A 21,005-nucleotide genomic window follows, 5' to 3' on the forward strand; every position below is an offset into this window, starting at 1 on the left:
CCCCTCTGGCTTCTGATTAGCCAGCATGGGCTAGGGTTCCCTTGCCAGATTCACATTGGCCAGGGAGGGAATTCAAACAATAGACTGCAGACAGGCCGGCTGGAGAAGGAGGGTTTCCTGCCCAGCATAAAAGCAGGAGGATGTCATCACCCACTTGCCACTCACCAGCGTTTCCCCCCTTCCCTTTCTCTCTGTTATGGGGATGAGTTGGTGCATTGATTCAGGTTGTTTCATAGCTTGGGGTGCTTTTACTTTAATGAATTTGTGTTGTCACTTCTTGCTGTCACAACTCAATGGGTGGTTTGGGGCATTGGGGTAGGATCTGAATAGTATGAGGATGGAAACAGGAGCCAACTTGGTCAGGAAGGTAAAAGAATCTCCCTGGAGAGTGAGCATGGGGCGGGGGCCTGGCTCAGCTCAGCTTGGGGGCCCTGCTGGCCCAGCCCTCAGGTGACTGAGCGCCGTGGAAATAACAGCCACGTGATTTCCAGAAGATGACTACTTCTGGTGGAAACTTCAGCAGGAGCTGAAGTGGATGGTTTTGGGCATTGGATTGGGGAGGGGGGCGCTTGAGTCTATCAGTGCATTGCATCCAATTTCCCAGTGCTGGCCAGGGACTACTGCTGTAACCAATAAAGTTGTGGCCTTTTATCTTCCAAATAATTGTATGTTGTACATCTTTGGGTGTGGTTTAGAAAGCAGGGGGGAGGCTGCTTAGCAATAGACTAGCAATGATATTTTTCTTTCATTTTATAGAGTTATTCTTCACTCTAGAGGCAACAGGCCACCAAACACACATATAAAGTAGAAAATGCAGTGTGCTTTGTGTTTCTTTGAACCTCATGGGTTTTGTTCTAATTTAACCCCCCTGTTTGCTTCATTGTTTTTTTTTTTTTTTTAAACCACTTAGAATTTTTAAGGAGGCTCGGAAAGACAAAGGGCAAGATGACTTCCTGGGGAATGTGGTTATTCGGCTCCAGGTAAGGAAGGGGGCAAGTGAGTTATCAGAGTGATATTTCATGTTGTCTTTACTCTGGGCATCTTGGTCTCTCTCTAGCTATTCTAATCTTAAATGTTGCAGATTTGGGCTGGCACCCTAATGATACTTAAATAAAACGGTAAGCCAAAATTTAAGAGTTAGTGGCTTTCTTGTGGCAATGAGGCAGACCAGGAATGAACAAGGCTGGCCGCCTTGTGAGACTGGCCTTCTTTGATCTGCCGCTTGCCCACCTCAAGCAGAGGTGTCATGACTCAGCATTTTGCACACCTGTAAAGTATGGCTGCTGATTACCAATAGGCCTTGTTCTGCCTCAGTATGAAGTTATCCTTGACACAGCAGGTCATAGAAAATGGCGGCAAGGTGCTGAAGTAGAGAGCCGGGTGCTCTGCAGTTTGCCCCTTACCCTCTTAAGCTACGGTAATCTGTTGCCTTTGGGTAAGATGGAGGATGCTGCCCCATTGTCACAACTAAAGAAAGATTCAACTGCCAGTCCCCCATTGTCTCTTGTACATGAAATGTCCTTCAGACATGGAAAATATCTTGGACTAACCCTATGAAATATCATCCGGTTTCTTTAACCTAAAGCCTTTTTCTTCAGCCAGGAAGACTAAAGAGAGTATTATGTGATTGTGAACTGGTCTGATTGGGAAAAGTAGAAAACATCCAAGTAAATGTTCTCGGTTCTCAGCATAAATTGTAGGAATCAGATTTGATATCGCAGGCTTGTATTCATGAGAATTTTATGTAGCTGGTACCACCAGCTGTATCAGCTTCTTGTCAACTCAATAACAGCTCAAAGCTGAAATCCAGTATCTTTCCCTGTAGCTGACCTGAGAAATTTGTTAATAAAACTTCCACAAGGTCATTCAGCAATAGCAATTGCGGTGGCCTCTCCATATCAATGTGATTGTGAAAGTCAAGTTTCTGTCAGATTAGATGCAGCAGTATTCTTAGGTAATGTTAATTCCTTAACAGTATCTGAAACACATATGTATGAGTGATACTACACTATATATAGTGAATAATAGTTCTCTATGAAGTATCTTGAAGTCTACAGTACTGTATTCATGCAGATGGTAGGATTTACCAATTAAAAACTGCGTCCTCTCTAGCGATACAGACTCTTGCTTAATACCTTAAGAAACAGATAGTCTGCTTTTCTTCTGTGGTGTCATTGCTGTGGAAAAACTTCCCTTGGCAGGTGAGTTTAAGACAATCTTCTAGTGCTTTCCAAAAATGGCAAAGACTTTCCTGTTAGAGAAGGCACTCAGATGGTCTAAAATTATATTAGGTGAAGGTGGACCAGTTTCAAGGAAACCTAGTGGCTGTTTCTGCTCTGAGAAATTTTGCACCCACCAAAATAAATGTTTCTGGTTACAGTCTTTTTAGAATAATTGTTTTTAGAATGAACAATCTATAAAAATTACATATTGTGAAACTTCTACCAGAGAGTCTTTGTGAGGGTCTTGGAGGAAAAGGCCAAATTCCTTTAAACAGGGATATAATTTCCCATGTTATACTATAGATTTATATAGGTTTTAAATTTAAAAAGTCATCATTGTAGCTTTTTCACCAAACGAGGTACAAGAAAGACAGAACTATGTGTGTGTGAGGTACCTGGCACATAACCCTGTGAAAAGCCACTCAATTCAGTGTTGCCAATTATGAAGATTACATATTCTGGAAGGCTTTCACGGTCGGGATCTGATGGTTGTTTTAGGTTTTTCAGCCAAACAGCCCAAAAATCCTACAACAATTATTAAGATTACATTTTAAATTTGTCATTTAAAATTAATTTATTAAATTTTCAGTAATCAGAATTATTTCAAAACTTGTTTACTTTAATTTTCTTATCAATCTAATATCATTCAGAATCCCGGCTTCTCATTCACCTGTTAAGAACTCTCTTAATTTCCCTGGAAGTGTTGGGAGGAAAGTCATACTGAGTCAGACCATTGGCCCATCTCATCCTAGCACTGCTAACATTGATTAGTAGTAACCGTGGATCCCCAGGGATCATGGCAAGAATCTTTCCTAGCTGTATCTGGAGATGCTGAGGATTCCTGCATGTGAAGCTTGTGCTGTGCCATGAAGCTGAAGTTTCTTCACACTATTTCTCTCTATGTGTATATGCAGGACCTCCACTGCAAGGATGATAAGTGGTACAAGCTGGAACCTCGCACAGAAACCTATCCTAACCGAGGACATTGCCACCTGCAATTTCTTTTAATTCATAAGAAGGTAGGGGAAGGATTGTGTAGCCTTTGACACCTTTGTGCTACAATCTTTGTTTTTCAAAATACTACCAATTAATTTATTCTGTTTCATCAAACATTACAGAAAACATCCAGGCCAACTGGGATAGTCAAAGCGCCTTAGCCCTACTAATAGACCCAACAAAGCTCCCCTGAAAGGGAACAACAATAAAAGGGATAGAAGATGCAATATACAGTATATGGGGAGGAGAAGGTGTGTTTGTGGGAGATTAAAGAAAAGGAAGGATGAGGGAATGTAGGGCCAATGTAGTGTAGTCTTTCAAGATTATACAGGCAGAGCCAAAAAAGGCTGAGACTTCTTCAGTGTCACACCGGAGGAATTCCCTCCCTTAGGAAATGAGGGCATGATCACAGGCATTTAGTTTGCATTCTGGATTGCTTGTGTAATCACATGACAAACGGGCAGGATCCCTCCATCCCAACCCAATCCATTCCCAAGCTGGACCTTTTTGGTGTTGAGAGTTTGGTACTGTACTGAATTCCAGTACAATGCGCAGCAGAAGTGCCAACACAATTTAGCTAGAAGTTCCCTTTTGTACCCGCCCCTCATCAAACACTAGTACTCAAGAAATAACACTCAGGAGGCCTTATTTTGTATAAAAGAAAGAAATCTATATTCTACTCACGAAGATAAGCATTTAGAAGGTTTCAGGTAGATACAACATTTGGCAGGTCTAGACCTTTTTGGGGCCTCTCTGAAACAATTCCCTGAAAAATGGAAGGGTCTCTTTAAGGGAGATCACTCCTGGCAAAGTGACTCTTTCCTGTGTGATCCAACACGTTTTTTTCATTATCTGATCACACCCTTAGTTGGAGACTATCTTTGGGTACATTCCAGAAATGGTGAAGACTTTCCTCTTATAGAAGGCACTCCGATGTTCTAAAATTATATGGTGCCGCTGTGTTTCTGGTAGTTCATTTAGGAATTAACATTTTAGTGTTACAAGCTTCGCCTTACAGATTTGTATCCCAGCTTTTGAGAAATTACACTCCTTGCCACAGGAGGTGGTGATGGCATCTGGCCTAGATGCCTTTAAAGAGATATTGGAGAGATTTTTGGAGGAAAAGTCCATTGGAGGTTACAAGCTATGATGGGGGATGTATCATCTCCAGGTTTAAAAGGAAGGGCCTTCTAAATGCCAGACGCAGGGGAGGGGGATCAGGAGACAGGTATCCATTTGTCTTGGGTACTCCCACAGGCATCTGGTGGGGCCCCTGTGAGATACAGGAAACTGGACTAGATGGGCCTTCGGCCTGATCCAGTAGGGCTTTTCTTATGTGAAAGCAAACTAGAGATAGAAAAAGTGATGAAATTACACCTTGTCTGCCACTGTGTTTCTGCACCTGGGGAATATCTCACTGTTGGATAGAGAGCATTCCCAAACTTCTCTGGCATTGTGAAAGACTTCGTCTTTAGAGAAAGGGAGCTTCTTGCCCACTCAGACCTGACCATCCATCATCTTTGAAAGCTGGTTCCCTGACCTATTTTTTTGCATTTTCAGAGGGCCACCTCAGCCAGTAAAAAGCAGCCAAGCTACACAATCCACCGGAACCTTCTCCAGCAGATGGTTTCATATGACCTCCTTCAGCATCAGGTAAAAAAGAGGCTTGCCCTGGAAATAACTGCCAGCCTTCTCCACCTCAGTGAGCTACATATATTAACTTGTAATGCACGTTGTCTGCATGCTATGGCAACGACACATTTTCTTGTTGCACTATTGGTACTCTACATGGTTTCAGAGGTCTTCCAGGCCCACCTGCTAGCTGCCTGGGCTTCAGTTATCCATCTGTATTTGTTTCTCTATTTCTTTTCCTTGTCCAGTCAAACGTAGGTAGAGTCCAGTCAAATCTCTGGCAGCTATGCCAGATTTTATGCCGTAAACTGATTGAACAAATTGGCTGTGGGCTAACAGATCTGTTAAATTAAAGGATGCCCACCAATCTTGGACATGCTTGTGGTTTATCACTTATTTGGTATGAAAGTAAGTAGACAAAAACTAATACAAAGTAGCTAGAAATGGAGTTCAGTTCTTTTTTTCAAAAATCAGAAGTAATGGAAAAGTGAAGCCCAGCTCGCAAGATTTCTATTCTCCCTCCTACAGATTTTTATTATGTGATAAAAGATAACAACAGGACTTTTCTCTCTTCTCTGCAAAGTAGTACAATTTTCTGCACAGTAACATACGTCTGGTGTTTCTAACGCGGGTAATACATATACTCAAGATGGAGGTACGCGAGTAACAAACAAATGTAGGTAAGGGCCACAATTCACACCTAGAAAGAACTGGGTGAAATGTGAAGCAGGTTTCATCACTTTGTATAGCATAAGCCCCACTACACTTTAAAATCTTGCCCACTATTTTAAAGTACATAGGGCTTCCTAGGCAGTCAGCCCTTTGTTCCCCACAAGGTCGGCATGTCCAGTGGGTGGCTGGATGGTGGCGGCGGCAGAGGTGGGGGCTTCTTCACTGCCGAGAGAGACCCTTGCTGCTACCAACACGCATCTCAACTATTGCCACCGCTGTCCAGCTGCCCTCTGGAAAAGCAAAACAAATTTAAAAACTCTGACACATCACCTGATACATTTCAATATTGTAACCACGCTCTGATATAGATTTCTGTCAGGTGTCCTCGCTGCTGTTTCATATGCTGTAGGGAGAATTTTATTAATCCATATTTATTTCACTATCTTACTCCACTATATTTCAGTATGAGGTGGTTGATTTAATGGCAAGGAAGACAAGCCCAGGAACATCTTCCTGTGTACCAGCTGCCCAGAGTGGCTGCCATTCTTTTAATTCTGGCCATATGGTCTTTTAGGATATTTGCCTGTGTGTGCATTACATATGGGAACGTGCCACTGTGATGGGCCACGGAGAAATCGAAGCAGCACTTTTATGTGGAAAGGAGATAAACTTGATAGGCCACTTGCGGATTTGGGGCAGGCTGCATACGGCCACCTCTTGCAAGTTGAAGAGTACGAGTGTGGCACAGCAGGGGGCGCCGTGGCCACCCCTTGTTTCTCCTCATGGCATGCTACAGCATGATGGTGACAAGCTGCATTATTGGGAATAAACAACTAGCCTGCATCTATATAGAGACCTTGACACAGTTATTCTCTAGTTCCTCCCATGTGGTGCAGTAATCTGTCCCCGTTAAATGGTGGAGCCAACAACTGATGCACTGCAACTGGGCAAAAACACAGCTGGCTGCTGGAAGTTCTCAACATGGCCATGTCTTGGGATTGCTGCATCTTCTTTCTTCAGCCTGTATATGAGAAGCCATTATACTCTTCCTCTCAACAGGCTGGCAGTACTTCCTGGGATGGAGAGTTGAGCAAGCAGGCCAGCACAATCCTGTATCTACATGCTACACAGAAAGATATTTCAGATTTCCAGCAGGTCTTGGCGTAAGTATATCCTACACTCTTCCATCCATGGTAGGAGCATATAGGAAATATAGGATAATAATAATAATCCAGTGCCATCAAGCTGATTCTGAGTTATGGTGATCCTTTCCATTTTTTTCCCTAGTTACTGAGTAGGAACCCTGTATCCACAGGATTTGTATCCATTGTTATACTTCTCCATAGTCTGAAAATATTTAAAATGTTTTTTAAAAACCCAGAAGCATTTATTTGCATGATGTAGTTATGAGAACTGGTCACTAGAGGGTGCAAGAGACCATAGGGTTCACTATGATCCATGATATTTAGTATCCATGGGGGGCGTCTTCGAACCAATCTCCCATCCTCGATACACAGGTACTACTATACTCATAAGTGCTTTAACATTCTCCTGGGGATGCCCTGGGACTGTGCAGCTTGCCCATAGCTATACAGGACTGGTTCTTTTCTCAAGAGGCATACTGGGGAATCGAACTCCCAATCTCTGGCTCCACACCTAGACACTGAGCTATCCTGCCAGCCTTGGGAATGGTAAAAGTCCCCCTTGACATTTAGTCCAGTCGTGTCCGACTCTAGGGCGCAGTACTCATCCCCGTTTCCAAGCCGTAGAGCCAGCATTTTTCCGTAGACAGTTTCCGTGGTCACATGGCCAGCACGACTAGACACGGAATGCTGTTACCTTCCCACCTTGGTGGTACCTATTTATCTACTCACATTTTTACATGCTTTCGAACTGCTAGGTTGGCAGGAGCTGGGACAAGCGACGGGAGCTCACTCTGGTGCGTGGATGCGAACTGCTGATCTTTTGACCTTGCAGCCCAGAGGCTTTTGCGATTTAACCCACAGTGCCACCCACGTCCCTTCCTTGGGGAAAAAAGACTGGCTTAAATGTGTAATGCTGGGAAGGCAACCTGATGATTTATTTTTCCAGCTGTGCTACTCTCAGTTCCTGAAGTACTTTTTAAAAGCTGCAATGGATTTTCTCTAATTTCATAAAGATGTTGCAGAGTTTATTTAAAACTTCCAGACCCAGTTGTGGGATCAGTGACCTTTTTTTTTTTTTAACAAAACTCATAGAGCCCTCTTGTGATTCCTCCCCCAGATCCAGAATCCCAGTGATGAGTGGGATGCTTTGGGCCTTTGCCCTGAAGTGGGTTCTCTGTGGTATGGAGTGCCCAAGTCATATCCACCCCACTGATGGCAACCCCTCAGTGTATCTTTTCCAGGTTATTGCTACTGCAGAAGAAAGCTGTATAATCATTTTATTTCCTCCCATCAATGGTTGTCATTAGTCAGTTTCAACTTCTACAAAAATTTAATTTTGCAAGTAAGAGAAATTAAGAAAACCAAACCAATTTGTGCAGAGAGACAAATTGTTTTTGTCTTTGTTTTATTTTTTACCGCATCATTTGGAGTTTTTTTTTTTTGCTGGGGGGAGGGGAACTAAGTTAATTTGGATACTCTTCCTTTTCTAAGTACGCGTTGGCATCAATTTCATGGGTAGTTTGTCCTCTTTATTTGCGCGTTTAATGGGATTCCATTTTCCTCTTTGGTGCAGACAATGGTTGGTTTACAGCAGGTTATACCAAATCTTAGAGTTCAACAGCACCTGTCTGCTTCACCAGATCATCAGCATAGAATACCAGTGGCTACAAGGACGATTAAGACCTGAACAGGTGAGAAGGAGGTAGGAAAGGAGCAGGGCTGGTGGAGTGGTCCAGTCTAACTAGGGATGGCCTTGAAACAAGTGAATGTTAATCTGAAGAAGATTCCGATTTCATCTGCATTTCGCATTAACACACATCAGAGTTCCATGCATTAAAACGTGCCCATTGGATGGCTGCTCTTGTTGTACTAACACTATGTATTGCAGTCTCGTTCCTGGCCAGATACCTCCTCCTCTGTACCAGCAGAGGACTTGGGGGGGGGGCAGGGTCTGGTCCTGGGAGAAGTAACGTCTGCTGCGTAGCTTCTGCTCCTCTTTTCGTAAAAGGCTGTCCTTTTACATGTTGTGCAACATATTAGATTGTTCTTGAGCACTGAGCACTGCCATACCTTTCTCATCAACCTAAATGCATATTCTGCTGCTTCCTTTAGAAAACAGATCTGGAGGACTCTTTCCGGTCTTTACTGTCCTATGGGATTTCCGTCCTCCGGAGATACCGGATGGTCTTCCCGCTTTCCGCCTCCACATCGACGCAGAGACTAAAATTGCTGCTCAGGTGAGTTATGGGAAGGGGCCACCCTCGGACTTCATGGACCTAGGCTTAGAAGGATATCCCGTGACCTTCGAGTAGTTGCACTCATTAGCATGTCTGCCTGATTAAATGGCAGTGAATTATCTTGGACAAACATTATTTTGATATAATGATAATGTTTGGGTCTGGATTAAAATAGATCTCTTTTTTTTTAACAACAGCAAATTGCTTCATGGCAACTTAAAAACTCTTAAATTTATCCCAGCTTAAATTTATCCCAGCATAAGCTTTTATACACTAAAGCTATGACTCTGGCTCTTAAGGGAAAGATAAAGTCTCTTATCTGGAACTAGTCACAAACTTCTGCCCAGATTGGCCATTGGCCAATCTCTTGTTTGGATTAAATATCCATTTGTTCATCTGCCTTCCAGCAAGATCTGCCTCCATATGGATTTCTTTAGCCTTTTTATTGCTTTTCATGAAGATGTCAAGGAAAAGGTCTTAACATCTGAACGGGTCTGGTTCACTTACCGAATGATGGGGCAGAGGATGTGCAGTATCCTTTCTGAAAATGCCTCTCCAGAATGGGCTCTGATTGTTTCTGCTCCTCCAGAAAGGACTAGAGGCCATTCTGGAGAGTCAGCCCACAAGGATATTATGGCCAATGGTATTAATAACTGCTGCAGATCTGGCTAGAAGGGAGGTGACAAATGTACCATAGGAAATGGGGGCTGGGAGAAGAAATCCCAAAGGTTTGTTTGTGTAAAAACTGGAGGGAAAAAAATAATCATGCTTGAAAGGCACTGAATTCCAGTTATGGTTTTTCTTCCTCGTAGAGTCTTGGTCCAGATGTGTAAAATGAAAGCCTTCAGAGAATTGTGCACAGAGACCCCCAACCTTTCGGAGATGGTAAAAGAGGCGCTCAAGGTACAGAACCGCAACAAGATCTCTATGAGCTTCTCTCCCAAGCTCATGATGAGCCTATCTCCCAGTACTGGTGAGGCCTTCAAGATGTTCATGTTCTTTCTCCAGTATCAATGGGATCTTTAAAAAAAAAAAAGCAAAGCAAAATGTGCTACTTATATATCGCCCCATGGTGCTTAAAGCATTATCTGGGTAGGTTACAAGTTAATTATGCAGGCTACACATTGCTTCCCCCCCCCATCCCCGCCACGAGCTGGGTACTCATTTTATCAACTTCAGAAGGATCTAGGGCTAAATCAGCCTTCAACCAGCTATCTGAATCTGCTGGGGCCAAATTCAGGTCATGAGCAGAGTTTCGACTGCAGTACTGCAGTTTAACCACTGCACCATGAGGCTCAGAGGTGGTTCTGCTCTAGCTTGTTTTCCAAACTGGTCTTTAATGCTGGACACGGGATGCCAAGCAATACATCACAAACAATCATTAGAGCTGCAATCCAGGATTACTGTTTGAGAGAGTAATTCAAGCTGACTTTGAGAAACTAGACTTGCAGATGAAAATCATGCTCATGTCCAGAAGATCAATCACAAAACAAAGCAAGCTAATTTGCAAACGGTGAGATATTTATTTATTTATCTATCTATCTATCTATCTATCTATCTATCTATCTATCTATCTATCTATCTATCTATCTATCTATCTATCTATCTATCTATCTATCTATCTATCCATCCATCCATCCATCCATCCATCCATCCATCCATCCATCCATCCATCCATCCATCCATCCATCCATCCATCCATCCATCCATCCATCCATCCATCCATCCATCCATTTATTCAATTTGTATCCCGCTCCCATTAGTGTTATAGCACTACTTTGGGTGTGTTATACAACTCATAAAATGGAAAACACATTAAAAATATTAAAACTGATAACAATAACTCCAAAAAGAAAGGAGAAAGAAAACCAGATGGCACTGACTAATCTCAGAGTGGATGAAAAGAGGGGAGGGAAGAAGAAGAGGGAAGGGGGGAAAGGGGAGGAGGAAGGCAGTCAGATGGGGCTGGTGTGGAAAGCCTCCCTGAAAAGCAATGTATTTAATTGCTTCTTAAAAGTCCACAGGGAAGAGGGCTTGGCGGGGCTCCTCCGGAAGCTGGTTCCATCAGGTCGGGAGCCACCGCAAAGAAGGCCTTATCACTTGTAGAGAATGTATGAGCCTCCCTCGGGGTGGCCACCCAGGGGAGTCTCGACTGGGATGACCTTGTGGGTCAGGCAGATGACATTAAGGAGAGACACTCCAACAAATAACATGGTCCCAAACCACAGAGGGCTTTGTATGTGAGTGTCAAAACCTTCAACCTGATCTGGGACAGCAAGGCAAGCCAGTGGAGGTGAGCCAGAACTGGAGTGATGTGGTCAAATTTACTTGCACCAACCACCAGTTTGGCTGCCGCATTCTGGACCCACTGAAGTCTCCGGATCAGGTTCAAGGGAAGCTCCACATAAAGGTCATTGCAGTAGTCGATCCAGGAGATGACCAGGGCCTGCACCAAAGTCCTGAGAGAGTCCTTGTCTAGGTAGGGGCAAAGTTGGGCAATTAACTTAAGCTGTTTGAAGGCTGATCTGGATACGGCTGCAATCTGGGACTCCCAAGAGACAGCCGGCTCCAGAAGAATGTCCAAATTATGCACTTGGTCTTTAAACTGGAGGGGAGTACTATCCAGCCTAGGGACCATCCCCCCCTAACCTATCCCCCCCCAAGGAGCAAAATCTCTGTTTTGTCCAGGTTCAGTTTGATCCTGTTAGCTCTGGTCCCTTCTAGTAGTGCAACCAGGCAATGCTCCAGTGTCCGGATGGCATCCACTGCAGAGGTGGTAATGGAAAGACAGAGTTGCACGTCATCAGCATACTGAAGACACCTTACTCCAAAACTCCTGATGACCACTTCCAATGGCTTAACATGGATCTTAAACAGCATTGGGGATAGTGCTGATCCTTGAGGAACCTCATACAGAAGGGTCCAAGGTGCAGACCCATCCTCCCCTAGCTGTACTCTCTGGATGTGGTCCTCGAGGAAGGATCAGAGCCAGCTCAGTGCTAAGCCCAAACTTAGAGAGCCTGTCCAGGAAGATACCGTGGTTGGTGGTATCAAAAGCCACTGAGATGTGAGAACACTCCTACTCTGACAAACACATACAATCAGCACACTTAAGGAATTCCATCTTCTAATGCAATGTTGTCTGTACTTCAGCTCTTGTTTGCTCATTTCTGCCATTTGCTACAGAAAAAAAATGCTTGATTCAGCTTGTTTTTCAAACTGGTCTTTAATGCTGGAAGACAAAGAAGACAGAGGTGGTGTTTTGTTTTTTTTGACAGATCATTTCCCAGAAGGCTCAAGAAATACATCTTTGATCCTAAGCAGTTCTCTTTATCCCAATTGCATTATCTAAATGATGTACACTTACCTTATCTATTGCTGTTATCAGCCACTGGGGTCCCGTATGATGTGTTGCTCAAATGTGACAAATGCCTGCCTCCATCGCCATCATGTGCATTCAGAAACAGATATTGTTCTCTGCATTTTGTGTCCTGTTGTCTTAGGCTGGAACAACTGAGTGGTTTCAGATGAAGAAGCAACAACTGAAGCCAATGGTGAAGGTAAGCAAAGCCTTTTCCCAGTCTGGCAGAGGGAATCACCTAGGAGGTGGCTGGATTCTGCATCTCACAGATTCTAAAATTAATTTTGCATCCTCAGCCTAGGTGTTTGCTAGACTTCTGCTACTCCAGCCGAGAAACAGATACCTAAAACCCAGTTGGGAGTCTCAATTAGAATAATCCATTGAATGATGAGTCAACACTGATGTAAACCTTATTGGTTCAGTGAATCTACTCTAGTTGGGACTCCCTGTGGGATCAAGGCCGGTCAAAGGAGGGGGGGTGTCATATGGTGTGTGCTTTGTCAATACAAGAACAAGCTTTCCCCAAAGAAGCCGTTGTACATGCAGACGGAATCTGGACAATTGTATATACAGTTGTCAGCATCTTCCATAACTATTAAGTCAGTTTTCCCTGCAACTATCAAAAATAGTGCCACCGTCCTTACAGTCTGAGTTAGCCTAGACTGGAGCAGACAATTTTGGCAGAACCAGGTGCAGAGGTGTGTGTGTGTGTGTGTGTGTGTGTGTGTGTGTGTGTGTGTGTGTGTGTGTGTGTGTGTGTGTGTGTGTGTGTGTGTGTGCGTGTGTGTGCGTGCGTGTGTGTGTGTGTGCGTGTGTGTGTGTGTGTGTGCGCGCCCTACACTCTGCAGAGGTTGCCTAGCCTGTCAAAAAGCAAAGCATGAAACCAGATATAGCTAAAAATCCACTTCTAGTTTTGAAAAAAAATGGTGTGTTCTGATAAATGGGACCGATGACAAAATTAAAATGTGATTCACCTTTTTCGTTGAAAAGCAGGGGAAGATTGAGGACTGAAAAGCAGTCCAGGGGGACATGTGTCACTCTTGGTCCACCTTTATACCTTATTTGGGCCTTCTGGATGTTTTGGTCTACCATTCTCATGAAACTCTACCTAGGATAACTGATAGAAACAGATTGTAGTGTATGACATTCAAAACATCTGGGAGGCCAAAAATGCTCTGCCCTGAATGAAACACCATGTTAAAACTGTCCAGGGCACTCATCTGGATGATGTCTCTTGGGTCTTTACTTGATTAGAAAGGGCTCTTTGTTATTGTTTTGCTGTTGTTTATATCTCTGACCCCTGGAATTCCTCAGATTTTCCTGACATTGTACATCCATTGTCACCAGCTATTTTTTTTTTTAATGAAAGGGCTACCTGGATCATTAGAAGGAAGGAAAGTCTGAGGGCCTTCCCCATCCTTTCCCCAAAGTAGGCTCCTGGCTAGTCCCAGTCCCACAGCCCTCACCTCCTTTACGAGACCCTCTTGCCCTCCAAGTGGCAATTCTGAGAACTCAGCTTGGTGGGGTTGGACCAAGTGTGGTGTATTTCACCCTGTCCCCTTTTTCCAGTCTCAACGCTTCCCTGCTCTCTCATTTTCCCAAAAAAGAAAAAGAGAGGGGGAAAAAAAGAAAAAGACAAAAATACTTTTTTTTCCAAAACTGGAAGTGGAATTTTTAGCCATTTCACTCTCCCCCTCCCCCAGAGAATGTACCTGGGAAAGCCTCTTGAGCTTGAGTCAAAGCATACTGTGTAATCTCACCTTCCCCAAACCATACGGTAGCTCTCCATATGTTTTAGAGTTCCGTTCCCATAGTTCCCCACTATAGGCCATGCTAGGTTAACTGGAACTGATGGGAGTTGCAGTCCAAAATATCGCAGGTGCCAGCTTCCTTTTTTTTGGGGGGGGGGGAGGGTGTCTGATGGAAAATGCTGCTGAGTTGCTCCTGGACATATAGTTTAGCACTAGAGCCCACTACATCCATAATGGGACCAAAGCAGTGGTTAGATGCAAGACATGGCATCTTCTTGTTTCTGAAGTGTTGCTAAGAATCCCTAAAATCTGAATTGCCACAGAGAAATTAATAAGTCTGGAAGGTGCCTGAGTGTTGGAACCAAGTAGTATGATGAAGGCCAACACAGGCCCCTTCCCTCTTCTTCCCCCACCTTTGCAGACTATGGAGGAGTGTGGAAAGGCTCTGGTCACCCTTCTTGTGGAGGTCAATGCGGATCTTCAGCAATGCCACAAAACCTGGAACACATATTTCCTCAGGTAAGTCTTTGGAAGAAGACTACACACACACACACACACACACACACACACACACACACACACACACACACACACACACACACACACACACACACACACACACACACACACACACACACACACACACACACACACACACACACACACACAGAGAGAGAGACAGACAGACAGACAGACAGACAGACAGACAGACACACACACACACACACACACACACACACACACACAGACAGACAGACAGACAGACAGACAGACAGACAGACAGACAGACAGAGTGGAAAACAAGTTCACTTCTTGGGTGGACAAGGCTTCTGTCGGTTGGAGAAGCCAATGCCTGCTATGGTTGCTAGTTTGTTCCAGAAGAATAAGCTTTGGCTTCTTTGGGCCTTCAAGATGTTTTGGTCTACCGTTCCCATGAACTCCTACCTAGGCCAATCGAAACGGACTATGGTGTATGAAAGCCAAAACATCTGGAAATCCAGAAATGCCCTATCCCTGAATGAAAGATCAGGTTAAAACTGTCCAGGGCAATCATATGGATGACCTCACCGGTATATTTACTTTACTAGAAAGGGCTCTTTGTCGTTGTTTTGCTGTTGTTTATATCTCTGACCTCTGGAATTCCTCAGATTTTCTTGACATTGTACATCCATGTCACTAGCTTTTTTTAAATGAGCGCTACCTGGATCATTAGAAGGAAGGAAAGTCGGAGGGCCCTCCCCATCCTTCCCCAAAAGTGGACTCCTGGCCAGTCCCAATGCCACAGCCCTCACCTCCTTTATGAGGTCCTCTTGCCCTTCACATGGCAATTCTGAGGACCCAGCTTGGGACACTAATAGGGCGAGTGGCTAGATGACAACCTGGCTATTAGGTTGCAGATCTGCACTGTCTATTCCGTGCTGAAGGGCCTGAGCGAGATCTTTCAGTAAACAAGTGGGTGAGAGAAACTGCTTTGCCTGGCCAATTTCTGATTCCCTTTCTCCCTCTCCCTCCTGTGCAGTGCCCTGAGAGTGGATCTCTTCTCAATTGCGTATCTTGAAATGCAGGAGCAGGTGAGTAGCTGCCACATGTTCCCAATCCTGGTTGTCACAGAAACTCTGGGATTGACCTGGCCATTTTAATGTATGGTCAGTATGAGTTTTCTATTAATGATGAAGATTATCCCTCAGACATGTGGACGCTTCGCATCCAGCCCATCAGCTAGCGCTCCTGTCGGTGTTAATGGCAGATTTTAGTACAGAGCTGCTGTTGAGCCTTCTGGTTTGTATGAAGCTATTTAGGGGGACATTATATGATATTTCACACTGGCTGGATCTGGACTGATTTTTAAAAGAAGACAAGAAAATAAATACAGTGAGAAATAAGCCTTGCAACAGTTGGGGTGAGCAAGCTGCTTTGGAGGATCATACCATAAATGCACAACATTCTTAAAATCAGCATTCTCTTAATTGGCACCCTCTACATGTGCTTGGACCACAGATCTCCTCATCCCCCAGCCATCCAGCTGTGGATGATGGAAGTTATAGTCCAAGTACATGTAGAGGGCACCAGTTACTTCAGAGAAGTGGGTTTAAGTTCTGTATTAAAAAAATGCCATTTCACTCCCTTTGCCTGTTGTGGACTGGATCAATGACCTTGGACGATGTCCAGCATGGTTGTCCATAGGAAAGGTTTCTAAGGAGTGTGTGTGTGTGTGTGTGTGGGCAACACTAGGTTGTGGTATGTGAGTATAACTTGGTAGCATGCACTGTTGCAATACACCTGTGCATTTCCTTTGCATATGTGCACAAAGGCTTTGATAGTTCGTGTCATGTTCAATAATATCTGGAACGCCTTTGAACTATGGGAGCCAAAGCTGCAAAATGTGGAATCTGAGACCACTAATGCAGAACATGAGAGATGCCATGAACCTCTAACAAAAGGTTAACACGGATAGCTTCAGCCCATGTGGCCTTGACCAAATAGGAAATGAAAGACTGCTTGTGGATTCCCCTCCGCCCGCCCGTGGTCCACTGTGGTTCTTGCTATCCTGCTCTTGTAGGTTTCCTGTTACCTCAAGGAGCAGCTGAACAAAATGGACAGTGGCATATCTCAGCTCACAGCAGAAAGCCTTTTCCAGCTCTACCTCAGCCTGAAGGAACTCTATTCCCTGAGGGACTTTGTGAGCCACAGGTACTGACTGCTCCACAGAACAAAGATTTGTCTTTTGGCAAATAGTTTTAGAGCTATTTTATAGATTATGATCCCCACGGTTAAGCTGTATTGACATCTTGCCGAATATGAGTCAATGGTGCAATGTGGCTGCAGAGAAAGGCAAGTGCTGTTTGAGGCTGTATTAACAGAAGCATAGTCTCCAAATCCCTTGAAGTACTATTTCCCCTCTGTTCGGCACTGGTTAGGCCTCATCTTGAGTACCGTGACCAGTTCTAGATGCTGCACTTCAAGAAGGATGCCAATAAACTGGAACAAACTCAGAGGAGGACAGCAAAGATGATCGGGGGACCAGAAATCAAGCCCTTGAAGGAAAGACTGAAATAATTGGGCATGTTTAGTTTTGAGGGGAGATATGATAGCACTCTTGAAATACTTGAAAGATTGCCATACAGAGGACGGGCAGGATGTGTTCTCAGTCACCCCAAAGTTCAGGCGACGTATTAAGGGGCTCAAGTTACAGGAAGCCAGATTTCAGTCAAATATCAGGAAAAACCTCCTGTTAGAGCAATCTGACAATGGAATCACTTACCTTGGGGGGAGGCCGGTAGAGATGGGGGTATTTGTATACAAAACCCCCCACAGATGGAAATTAACTGTCCACTCACCATTCCACTGTGGACGTGAGTTCAATGGAGCCTTCCTATAGTGCCATTGTCCACAATGGATTAGCCATTCTGCGATCTGGTAGAGAGGCTTGTCATCCTGCCTCCTGACAGGAGTGGCAAATCCACTGCGGACAACTGCGCAATAGGAAGGCTCCATCGAGCGTGCATCTGTGGCAGAATGATGAGTGGACAGTCCAGCCCATTGGGGCCGGACACTCATTGTTTCCACCTGTGGGGGATATTTGTATTCATATACAAATATGAATAGCCCCATCTCTAGTGGTGAGCACTCTAATGCCAGAGGCATTCTAGAGAAAATCAGGCAGTTCTCTGTCAGATATATTGTTATTTGAATTCCTGCCTCGAGAAGGGGGTTGGACTTGATGGCCTTATAGGCCCCTTCTGACTCCATTATTCTATAATTTGATATGGCCAGTCCCTAAAACAAATAATAGATCAGATGACTTGGGTAGTGCAAATAGGAGATTTAGTTCTTGCCATGCTGTCAAAAGGCGACTTCCCTTTTGTGCTTCCAGGGAAGGACCACTTGCATTAGCAAACTTCCACCAGTGGTTTCAGGAGGTCATCCCCAAATGGCTCCAGAAGACTTACACGATAGCCCTGGAAAGGACTCAGAGGGCTGTCCAAGTAGACCAGGTAAGGAATCCCCAGCAAGAGAGGAGAAAAGGTCTATACTGCTTGTTTTCCCCCTTTTCCCTTCTGAGACTTTTCTGCAATTGATCCGGACCTTTGATCCCTGTCATGTTTCTCCCTGACTCCACTTACTCCTTATTCTGCTTGTTATGTTGCAAGGAAGCTTTGGGTTGTGCTGCTGAGGAAAAATCTTTGCAGAAGAAGAAATATGCTGAGCAAGAATGAGAAAATATAACCATGTTTACTTAAAATGTGTTGCCGTGGTTGGTGGGTTCACTCATGTCAAAAACTATCATGAGGACTCTCTGATTTCATGACAATTCCAAAATGCTTTCTAGCATTTTGCTATTTAATAACAAGAACCTTCAGCATGAAAAGTTGTATTTTCCTACGTACATAAAGTACGCTGGAACACTGATAGCTGCTCACCTTGGGCTAAGGATACTGAAGTAGGTGGAATATTCCAGATCAACTGTGAAGAGGTTCAGAAACTGAGGTGTGAAAATTTAGTTGTCTTTCTTGGAGATTCAGACTCCAAAGTGAATCTTTTGTTGCTTGTTTCTTATCTTATCTTGGCCCAAATTTCTTTATTTAGTTAGGCTGGTGTAGCACAAATAGTGTGACTTTTGGAGGAGAATTACCCCAAGTTAAGAGATCACTGTAGACATTATCAGTTGTGTACTGAATTGTGCGACTCAGCAGGCAAATATTAGTGTCTACAGAGATTTCTTAACTTGGGGCAACTTGCTGCTGAAAATTAGGTCATTTGTGTAACTATACAATAGGATTTTGGCTATTATATGGTTTATGCCTGTATACAGTATATGCTCTTCTTTTCCTTTCTGCTCAGCTGATACCAGTGGGAGAGCTGAATAAGCACAGTACGTCTACTGTGGACTTATCCACTTGCTATGCTCAAATGGTAAAGACCTGGCAGCAGCTGGACTGGCCAGATCCTGAAGAGGCCTTCATGATCATGGTGAAATTTGTTGAGGTGCGTCAAGGAGGATGGATAAATCTGTTTATTTCCCATTTGGGTCACTTCCCTTTCTCTTCATTCTCTGAAAGGAACTGTTGCGTATTCTGTCCAGATTATGCAAACAACAGAGTGAGCAGTTTCTACAGGTCTCATAAAAACATTTGGAATGAGGAGTTTCACTTGCCCTGCCCTTTAGGGCTAAGCAGGATGGATTTCCTATTTCTCCAAATTGCCAAGGTCAGCCAGAGTTGAAGACAGGAAGAACTCAATTGCCAAGAACTAAGAAATAGTTATCTATAGAGCAAGCGTACCCATTTGGTTTTGAGTTCAGGTTAAGGGTTTGAATCTTTTACTATACAGTAATTTGGTCACAGGAAGCAACCTCTTCTCAGTTAAGGTTAGCTAGTAACCCCCTGGTGGGAGACCCCCCCCTCCTCTGTGACACAAGGGCATCTTTTGGCCCCAAGGTTTTGGACTGCTGCTGCTACTGTTACAGATCATCAAGTTGCTTTCAACATATGGCAATCCTGATAGGATTTTCAAGATACGCAAGATGTTTAAGGAATGATGTCGCAGGTGCCAACCCCCTCCCGTAGAATTTCCTGAGTCCTAGTCTTGTATTTTATCCCCTATAGCACACTGGCTTTCAGGTTGACCACCACTCCTATAATCCCTTACCATTGGCCACCCTAGCTTCTGGGAGTTAAGATACTGAGATACTCCACTAGGATGAAATGTGAGAGAGGGTCCACTAGCAGCCCATGAGGCTACAGGGCCTACAGCAGAAAGACCCCAGCCCCTGAAGCTGGCTCTCCCACTCAATCATGTCCTGCATGGAGGAGGAGGTCAAGAGATTCGTTCCAAGTCACACAAGGTAAAATTGGGCTGGCCGCAGACCAAAGAGGATCCTCAAGCTTTCCGGTTTCTGACTTCTCAGGATATCTGTAAAATCTCTCTCATGTACTGCCGGCTAATCAAGAACAGGGCGGAGGAGTTGTCACCAAACCAGCGCGAAGAAGGAGAAGCTGCGAACAGGGTGAGTGGCGGAGCCAGTCCCAGTCCACAGGGCGGAGGAATCGTGGAGATGGGTCGTCCACATCAGCAGGGCTAGGGAGTGTCCCCTTTTTTGAAACAACCGCTTCCTGAATCTTCTCAGCAGCACTGCCAGTGGCTGGCTGGGAGGTTATGGGAGTCCAAAGGAGTAACTTTCCCAAGCTCAAGATAGGTGCTCTGGATAGGGGACTGCCTTCCTTGCCAGAAAGAAGGAAAAAGATCTTTCAACATGAATTGCTGGGAGTGGGGAACCTTTCCCATTTGCTTTACAGGGGTGTTTCACACATGGCTTTCTTCCCTCCCTCCCTCCATCCTTCCTTCCCCTCAGTTGTGCGTTGTGGTCAACAACATCGAGCAGCTTCACATGATGATCCTCAAGTTGCCCTCGCAGCTGGACTGGGCAGGCCTAGAGCAGAAGGTTGGACAAGTCATTGCCCCGGAACAGATCCAGCACACCCTCCACCACCAGCTTGAGGCCACCGTCATCTCTCTTAACAATGAGATCCGAAGTGTGGTCCAGACCCTGGCCATCAAAGTAACTGCACAGCCCAGGCACTTCCCCCTTTCCGCTCTTGACTGTTTGAATGTGTGTGTGTGTGGTCAGTGCTGTCAAAATTATAAAATGGGGAGTGGGGGGTGGCACAATAGCAAGGGAAAACTTCAGGGGCCCCTCCTGGTCCAAAGCAGAATATAATGTGTAGGAGACCAAATATATTTGCCTTGGCAGAGTTGACACCAAAGTTTCTAGTGCATTTCTTGGAAACGCCTCTTCCCCCTTTTGATTACAGCTTCCAGAATCCACCAGACAGTGTAGTTCTCCTGGAAGTTGTACTTCATAAAAGAAAAATCTCCAAGCTCTCCTTCACTGTTGCACTCTTGGTTGCTGTTCCGGGGATACCTACTGTTCTGTCAGTCAGTAAAGGCTTCTTCAAGGAGACTCCATTGTATTCCCCTCCTTACCTGTT

The 21,005-nt window shown here is 44.5% G+C and overlaps 1 protein-coding gene across 2 annotated transcripts in view; it reads left to right on the forward strand.

Moving 5' to 3' along the window:
- Positions 1 to 21,005, forward strand: part of UNC13D (unc-13 homolog D) — a 44,801-nt gene that overhangs the window by 12,431 nt on the left and 11,365 nt on the right. For both annotated transcript variants that reach the window (XM_072990522.2, XM_072990520.2), the window contains exons 9-23: positions 911 to 980; positions 3,137 to 3,241; positions 4,779 to 4,871; positions 6,582 to 6,685; positions 8,241 to 8,358; positions 8,780 to 8,904; positions 9,717 to 9,807; positions 12,408 to 12,464; positions 14,438 to 14,535; positions 15,536 to 15,587; positions 16,577 to 16,707; positions 17,891 to 18,011; positions 18,859 to 19,002; positions 19,925 to 20,023; positions 20,369 to 20,575. In XM_072990522.2, the coding sequence (XP_072846623.2) occupies positions 911 to 980; positions 3,137 to 3,241; positions 4,779 to 4,871; positions 6,582 to 6,685; positions 8,241 to 8,358; positions 8,780 to 8,904; positions 9,717 to 9,807; positions 12,408 to 12,464; positions 14,438 to 14,535; positions 15,536 to 15,587; positions 16,577 to 16,707; positions 17,891 to 18,011; positions 18,859 to 19,002; positions 19,925 to 20,023; positions 20,369 to 20,575 (1,615 nt within the window). The remainder of the gene's footprint in view (positions 1 to 910; positions 981 to 3,136; positions 3,242 to 4,778; positions 4,872 to 6,581; positions 6,686 to 8,240; positions 8,359 to 8,779; positions 8,905 to 9,716; positions 9,808 to 12,407; positions 12,465 to 14,437; positions 14,536 to 15,535; positions 15,588 to 16,576; positions 16,708 to 17,890; positions 18,012 to 18,858; positions 19,003 to 19,924; positions 20,024 to 20,368; positions 20,576 to 21,005) is intronic.

Source organism: Pogona vitticeps, chromosome 2 (genome assembly GCF_051106095.1).
Source record: "Pogona vitticeps strain Pit_001003342236 chromosome 2, PviZW2.1, whole genome shotgun sequence".
NCBI lineage: Eukaryota > Metazoa > Chordata > Lepidosauria > Squamata > Agamidae > Pogona > Pogona vitticeps.